The following is an 8320-nucleotide window of genomic DNA, read 5'->3' on the forward strand; positions in this document are numbered from 1 at the left end:
ACGACTGGATTAGAGAGAAAGATTCTCACTTAAAAGTTTGGAATGATTGAGGATATTACCAGTGAGGAGAAATCTCCTGATTGAACCAACAACAGCTCTTCTAAAATGTGATTTCAGTGGAAGGATCAGCCACTTTTCAGATTTTGGATTTATAGCCCAGTTGTTTCCCTAGCAATGAGATACCATGAGGGTAGCAGTAGCAGGAAGACACCATGTAAACTTTAGGTTTGGGCCTGAAAGACAATTTTGAAAAATGTGAGAAGGGAGGGCTGGCTGGTTAGTTCAGTTGGTTAGAGTGTGGTGCTGATAACACCAAGGTCAAGGGTTTGATCCCTGTACCGGCCAGCCACCAAGAAAATAAGTAAAATAAAATAAATTGGGTAAGGGAGTTAGGAAATGCCTTTGTAGCTTTGCAGGAAGGTCCTGCGATCTTAGGTATTTCTGCATCCCAGCAGGACCTCGAGGCTGCTGTGGACTGGGGCAGCTACTACAGCGTCCCCAGGGTAATCATGCACCTGTGAGGGTAGTCATGACTGCTAACATACCTGAGCCTCACTGTTTGCCAAGCACTGCATTAATATGCCCTGTTCAGGTGTTTTTACTTAATCCTGTGAAATAGGTATCATTGTTGTGTATATTCTGCAGATGAGGAAACTGAAGCTCAAAAAGAAAAGGTAACTTGCCCGAAGTCATACAACTAGAAAGGAGCAGAGCCAGGATTTGAGCCCCAGACATCCAGCTCTAGAGGCCATACTTTTATGCTGTCCACAGGGATGTGTGTTTGCAGTGCACTGTGCTTGCTATACACGTTGGGTGGGATCGCACCCTCTGCTTTTCGGTACACCAGAGTCAGCAGTTTGTGGTGTTTACCTGCTCTTTCATCCCTGTCTTCCCTTCTGTCCTCAGGCTGCTTCTGTTCTTGACGTCAGATATGCATCTGCCTCATGAGAAACTCTGGCAGCTTTGAACACTTGGTGTGGACTGCTACGTTATCCAGGATATCAGGTATTACAAGACATCAACTAGCCATCTGCATCACATCCCTGTGGACAAGCAGCTATTACCAAAAAGGCATATATACACTTCCAGTCCTGTGCTACATCTGCCTTAATTCTTTGCTCGTTCCTCCATGTTGGCGCCACTTCCCAGAGAGCTCCATTGCATCTCTCACACTCTGCCTAAGTGTTGGGGAAATCTCATTGCCTGCACACCTCCTGTGACTCTGGGACCCACCTCCCCAGTCGGAGCCCCGGAGCCCCATCAACGGCAGCTCTTCCCAGTCAGCAGCTTCAGAACAGGTAGTCTGCTCGGAAGGCACGACTCTGTTCCTGCATGGCCTGCAGTTTCTACTTTGTGCATAATGTAATTTTCAGAGTGACTGTGATTTTGGCCTTCTAGAAAGTTTCTTTTGCTCTTTTCCAAGACAACCACCTAAATGATATCATGCTTCATTGGAAATCACAATATATTGGCAGACAGCATTGTAACCTTTATCGTGCCAAGCGTCCTGATGCAACTCACATTTCCCTAAACATTGGGTATAATTACGGTTTATAAGTTTAGTTGGCTTAAATCTCTCCCTTCTCCCTTTCCAAGTGGTAAAAAGCTCCTTTACAGCAACTCTTTTTGGACACAGTAGTTTTTTTTGTTTGTTTGTTTGTTTCTGACCGGTAAGGGAGTCGTAACCCTCGGCACGGTGTCATCCGCTCCATGCTCAGCCAGTGAGTGCACCGGCCATCCCTATATAGGATCCGAACCCGCGGCCTCAGCGCTCCCAGCGCCGCACTCTCCCGAGTGAGCCACGGGGCCGGCCCTGGACACAGTAGTTTAAAGGGAATGTGGACCTCAACGCTTTCTGCCTTCAACTTTCAACATTGTAATCCCAGGGTGGGTGCCACCCCATCTTTTCCTGATCCTCCCTACCACCATAACCACCCAACTCCAAGAGATTCGGTCCGTATCACTGTACCTGGTGCTTGTACATTTGGAATTGGTGCCTTCTCCTTTTGGCAACCATGTTATCAATCCTTTTTCTGTTTTAGTGTCTTATTTCTTCTTTAAAGTTTATTGCTTGCCAAAGATGACATCACTGAGATTAGGAGACAGGGAGAGCTTGCTGCAGACAGAGTACAGATTTTAAATGTCAGGTTAGCTCAATAAAGGATATTAGGATAGCTGGTGATGGTGTTATAAAAGTCACACATTGTTCCCCATTCTCTTGGTATGTCTGGCCTTTTATGTGTCACTGCATATGTCCTTTTGTGTCCTTCATGTATTGATGTGATCACACAAACACCATCCTTCTCTTTAAATATCAGAGTACAGGACAGAGAAGTGATCAATGCATTGGTCTGGTGAGACCACGATGAAAAGAAACAACCTACAAAGTGGTATGTAATACCTTTTGGTTGGACTGGGAACAAGTAAAATTTTTCAATAAATGTTCTGAGACTTGTGGAATCACTTTCATTCTCTTACCAGACCACAGGCCTGCTGCTGAGGAGCAGACTGTCAAACTGCATCATACCCTGCCTGTTCCCAGCCCGGCCTCTCAGACTGCGCTAAGTGTGTTGGAGTAGCTGTTACTGTTGTTGTGGTTTGCATCATTTAAATATATTTTTCTGCTTTCAATACCAAAAAGAAAAAAAAATGCAGATGCTTTAAGGCATAAACAGAATTCTTAAGAATTTAAAATATGCAATTAAAATTTGATGTATTTTGACTCCCAGGCACCTTGCTTTTAAAAATTTTTTTTTTAAATCAGTTGATTTTCTCTTTAGAAAGAGAGTCAGCTAGAAACCTAGGTTTTTTTTGGAACTATACATTCTTTTTTAGAAGTCTGGAGAAAGGTCATTCAAAGGGGGAGTACAGTGGGACTTTCCCGGCTTTCACCACCTTGTCCCTGTGCCAGGTTGGTCAAATAAAAGCATGTGGAAAACAGCATTAGAGGAGGCACAGCCTGCTGTTCCTCCCTGGAGATGGGGTAGCAAAACAACACTAGTAATGAGGTAGGGCTTTCTTTTTGTTTTTATCTCATAAGCCTGCTGTGTAATTGAAGGATGGCAGGAAAAACATGGGAAGGAGTTGGCCTAAGTTTTGCACATCACTTTAAGGGGACACTAAGGCACGAAGTGAAGCTTTGGGTTCTCCTTACTTTCAAGACCTCTTTCTTGTTAACACAAGCAGTAGTCAAGTGCTGCAGTGGGTTTCTCCCTCTGCCAATAGATGTGTTTCTCTCTTCAGTCCCAGGCTATTTTCCTTAAGAACTGATCCCTCCTTGCAATGCATGGAAGCTTGATGCTAATTCTTGTGTAGTGTGCAAGCAGACCAGCAGTGCCGGGCATTTATCTGTATTCTGCACTATCCCCTTACGTGGTTCCTGGCACTGAGTGGCCTCCAGCCCAGAACAGTCACTGTGCTGGTTGGTATACTTGTGATCGCAGCAGCTGAATTTTGGCTTTCTCTCTGAGAGAAAAGGGCATGCCATTTTCATTTGACAGAGGGGAAAAAAAGTAGTTGTCTTTGCCTGTCTACCTTTGTCGTAGTTTCATGCATAAGATAGCACTGTGTTTTAAACTTTTTTTCACTACACTGTCTTTGCAGTGGTATAAATGCAAGAAATCACTTAGCTTTAAAAGCTAAGTGGTTTGGTCTTATTTATGTGAAGACTTCTTAACATATCAAGATTTAGGTGCATTGGCAGGTAGTGTTTGGGATGTGATAACTGCTTCAGATGGAATGTTCACTTAAGCTTTGTCTTCTTCGAAATTATCAATGTGAATGTCATAATTATATATATTTTTGTGGAAAATTTCTCCTAAGTATAAGTTATTGTGCAAAATATAGTATCATTGACGCAAATAATAGTTTAACTTTTAGTTTAGAAATCCTAAAAGATATAAATTGTATTGCATATGCATTAAAAGTTTGTTTTATTTAATTTTATGTAGATGTGTAAAGTGTTAGGTAAAATTTTTTTCACTTATTCATTTAAACACCTTGTTACTTGAATATTGTGTTGACTGGTCTGCAACAGTGATCAATTCTGTAATATAGCTCTTTTAACCAGGAAGTAACCATGCCTCAGTTGTGCTGATTAGCTTAGTGGTGGCACACAACCAGGTGCTGGTGTTGGCAGGAGCCAGAGGTTGGTGTAGCATGCCTGCTATGTCGTCTTGGTATGTTTGTCAAGACACCACTTCCTCAAAATGGTTTTTGATAGTTTTTAGCCTATAAGACCCTTTGATGGTCACAAACCTCTAATCAAAAAACAAAAATGAAAAAGTGGTTGAGTTTTAAAAGCTTACCGTGGTGGACTAATTAAGCAGTTGTTAATTAAACAGACTAATTAAGTCTGTTTATATAAAGTTCCCTCAAATATCATACATACACCACTATAAGTGTGCTTGTTGTCACTTTAAATTTCAACTATACCCTATTTTTGTCTTTCTAAATATCAGATGTACTATTGGTATAATTGCACACCAAAAAGAAGCCAAACAGTGCATTACACTAACTGGACCCCTGCTTTTATGTGAGCAAAGGAAAGATGGAGCCAACTCAAACGAGAGCCTCCTTTTCTTTCTTGTCTAGCCTGTTTCTAAATCTAGTGACCAGGATTCAAGTTTACTATCAAGTGAAACTTTGCCTCAAATTGATTCAAGGTAGTTAGGTAACCTGAGTCTAGTGATCTTGTGCAATGCTCTTTCTGCCACTCCCTGGATCTCTACAGCTTTTCCTAATTGTAGTAAAGCACAATTGCAGTAATGTTACAATTCAGAAGAAGGAAGGTCATTATAGTCTATGCATGTTGTATAATAATGAGTGTTTACAGTCACCTTCTCCTCAAACAACAATTTATACTGGAGTGGATAGTATTCCATTATGTAGACTTATCAACTTTGCTAAGTGCTTTTTAGATTGCTTAAAATTTTTTCGAGATTTTAAAAGATGTATAAGGTTAAGTTTGCAAATATAATGGAAATGCTGTATATCTTTTGAAGTGATAAAATCCAAGTTGGAATTTTAAAGAAAATATGTTGTAATAATGCTGTTGTAAGTAATATTTTAATGTCTTTCTTTGCCTGTTTTCTATTTCAGCACATTCATTGTGAATGTTCATAGCATTATAATTGCTTAGCCATCGAATGATAACATCTGTTAGTGGAAATTGGAAAATTTGTGAAATTCTGCAGAATTCATTTTTCTATTTCCAATATTTGCTGAACTTAAATAAACATTTTCAAGCCATTGATGTAATAAAATATGGAACAGAACAATTTTCTGCACCCCCCACTCTCCATCAAAGCAACACCCTACCTTAATACAGAGCGGGGTTCTTTTCTTGCCTTTTGAGCAGGACTTGGGGTTTCTGAATTTGTAATTTCCCCAGAATTAGACCCTGTGGAAACACACAGCCAGGGATGCCTTTTGTTTTAGCCTTTAGCTCTACCTCAACTATGTTCTTTTTTATACAGAATAATCTTATTGTTGGGATCAAACTGAGGTGCATGAGTTCATAAAGTTTGCGGTAGTTGAGGACTTAAATGTGAAGGTTCCAGTAAAACAAAATTTTTTTCCCCCATTAGCAGTTCTTTTTTCAGCTTGAATAGACTTTGACTTGACCCCTAGAGACTGGCCTCTGTACAGCCCCTGGACCATAGCAATGAAGAGGCAAGGCTACTATCTCTGTGGCCTCTGGTCAGCCCAGAGTAGACATGAGCACGAGTCTCAGCCCCTCTCTGAGTAGCATGAAGAACACTGTTAGCACTCGCTGGCGGCATCGCAGTTGCTGTGGTCTCCCCTTTTTTAGCTGGAACGTAGGATTTGTTAAATAACTACTATAAAAACATAATTTCCAACTGTGGTGTTGCCTCAAACAAAATTTGAAATAGGTAGATGGGGTTCCCCTATGTGTATGACTTTGCATAGTGTAGAAGGGTTGTAGAAGTATGACAGGGTCTAGCCTTCTCAGAGCTTATAATCTAGTAGAGAAAACTGAGCCATGTACTCCAGGTGATAGCTGTTAGTGCCGCAGGGAGTGTACCAACTGCTACAGGAGTATCTGGGAGAAAGGTCTCAGCTGTCTTGTATCTTCAGAGAGTGTTCTAGAGCCAATCCTGTAGAAAAGATAGTGTCCTTGGATGAGACCTGAGAGTGGCTCCTATGAGAGGAGGCCCAAGGCTCTGAGACCTCAGTCTGTGACTTGTGGGGATGACTTGTGGTGTAGAACAAGAGGGAACAAGTGTAGAGCAGACCCTGGGCTTTGCTGCCCAGAGCTAGAGGAGAAGGGAGGCCAGAGAAGGTAGCCCACTGCCAAGATGCCACCAGACTGGTGTGTTTGCTAGGATGGGTAATTTTTTTAGATGTCATTTGGGCTTGAACTTTATTTATTTATTTTTATTTATTTATTTATTTATTTATTTATTTATTTATTTATTTATTTATAAAAGATGACCAGTAAGGGGGATCTTAACCCTTGGCTTGGTGTTGTCAGCACCACATTCAGCCAGTGAGCTAACAGGCCATCCCTATATGGGATCCTAACCCATGACCTTGGTGTTATCAGCACCGCACTCTCGCGAGTGAGCCACAGGCCAGCCCTGGTCTTGGACTTTATTGACTTAGAATAATCTCAGGCGATTGCTAAGGGTAGGAAGAGGAGGAAGTTACAGAGGTGTTGAGGGAAAGGCCCTTTCAAAGACCGACATAGACTAGAGTGTGTATAGAGGCATAGATTAGGATTGGGTAGGAGACAGGTCATGGGTCCCGAAATCAAAAACACATGAGGACCCTGGGTCTGGTCCCCCTTCCTCCATACTATGGGGAAAAGACACCTGTTTATAGGTGTATTCAAGTCACCTCTTTGCCTCTCCTCAAATAATCTTGGCCCTTGTTACAGCCCTGGCTTCCGGCAGGTGTGGCTGTCAGCGCTCTGATGTGGGCGTTCAGGGCCACAAAGCCCAGAAGGGGGAGGAAGTTCAGTCACCAGGGGAGGCCTCTGGGAATGCGAGGGCCCTCCCTGTTGTGCCACAGACAGCAATTCTGAGGCAGTTCCACAGGGCCTCCACCTCAGTGGCCCATGGTGGTGACCAACTCAAAAATGCACCTGTATCATTTGTCCTTCCTTGTCTCACTTTTCCTGGTCCCCCACTTCTGTTTCCTGGGATCACTTTCAAAATCAAATTGTAGTACCCACAACCCTCATCTCAGGCTCTGCTCTCTGGTGGAATCTAGGCCAAGACAGCACACAGGTGAGAAGAATCTCTTCACCAGGCCTGTCCGAGCCTTGGTAACCGGTTGAAGAGAGGCTTTGGAGAGCACTTTACTGATAGTGCAGGAAAGGCAGTATTTTTTTTTTTTTTTTTTGTCGTTTTTTTCGTGACCGGCACTCAGCTAGTGAGTGCACCGGTCAGTCTTATATAGGATCCGAACCCGCGGCGGGAGCGTCGCCGCACTGCCAGCGCAGCACTCTACCAAGTGCGCCACGGGCTCGGCCCAAGAAAGGCAGTATTAATATCATTGTGGAGCTCCCAGTTTTTCACGGCACCCCCTCGTGACTTCCATCCAAAGAACGCGTGTACTAGGAAGAGGAGTGGCGGGCTGCTGCGAATGCTCACGGCTCCTTTTCTCTGTCGCTCCGTGTGCTGCTTCCCATGTTGTGTGTGCTGTGCTAGGCAACTCTGGGAAGCTAGAGACGTGAGAGACATTCCCCGTTGTGGGATTGCCTTCTCAGCATGGCAGACACTGCGCTTATTGCTCTCTGCAGCTGCTTCACGCTTGGCATCATTTGGGCCAAGACTAGCTCATTGGTGATCCTGACTTACTCTTTGGTCCTAGGCTAGATGGAATCAGTCCCCCAGGGCTGCCCCTCAAGTACACTTTCCTTTTGTTCCAGAAGGAGGAACACAGTTGCAGGCCTTGATGCAACCATTGGCTTCCACTTCTTTCAGCTCTCCCTCCATTGGGCCATCTCACCACTTCCCCAGGCGTTCCATTAGCACCTGTAGACTGAGACAGCACTCACCTGGAACCCCCATCCCCTGGAGCTCAGCGGCTGCTGGGCCACTCCATTCCCATGTCCATCGGAACATCAAAGTGACGTGTCCTTCCCTCTGCTTCTTTACTGAGTTCACCTCCTTGGTGCATGGTGCTGCTTTGTGTCTGGTCACCAAACCAGAAACATTGCATCACCCACCTCTGAAATTCCTCCGTTACTACTGCCAATGACGAGTGAGCACTCTCTGGCCTAGGTTGGAGCCATAGCCTCCTAACGCATCTGTCTCTAACCCTCAACATTTCTCTTTCCTTTCTCACCCAC

The 8320-nt window shown here is 43.7% G+C and overlaps 1 protein-coding gene across 1 annotated transcript in view; it reads left to right on the plus strand.

Annotated features, from left to right (window-relative positions):
- RCOR1 (REST corepressor 1) overlaps positions 1–5219 on the plus strand; it is a 121983-nt gene extending 116764 nt beyond the window's left edge. The window contains exon 12 of the mRNA XM_063090932.1: positions 907–5219. Coding sequence (XP_062947002.1) covers positions 907–948 — 42 coding nt within the window. The 3' untranslated portion in view covers positions 949–5219. The remainder of the gene's footprint in view (positions 1–906) is intronic.
- Positions 5220–8320: the final 3101 nt, after the last annotated feature.

The sequence above is a fragment of the Cynocephalus volans genome, chromosome 3 (assembly GCF_027409185.1).
Source record: "Cynocephalus volans isolate mCynVol1 chromosome 3, mCynVol1.pri, whole genome shotgun sequence".
Classification (NCBI taxonomy): domain Eukaryota; kingdom Metazoa; phylum Chordata; class Mammalia; order Dermoptera; family Cynocephalidae; genus Cynocephalus; species Cynocephalus volans.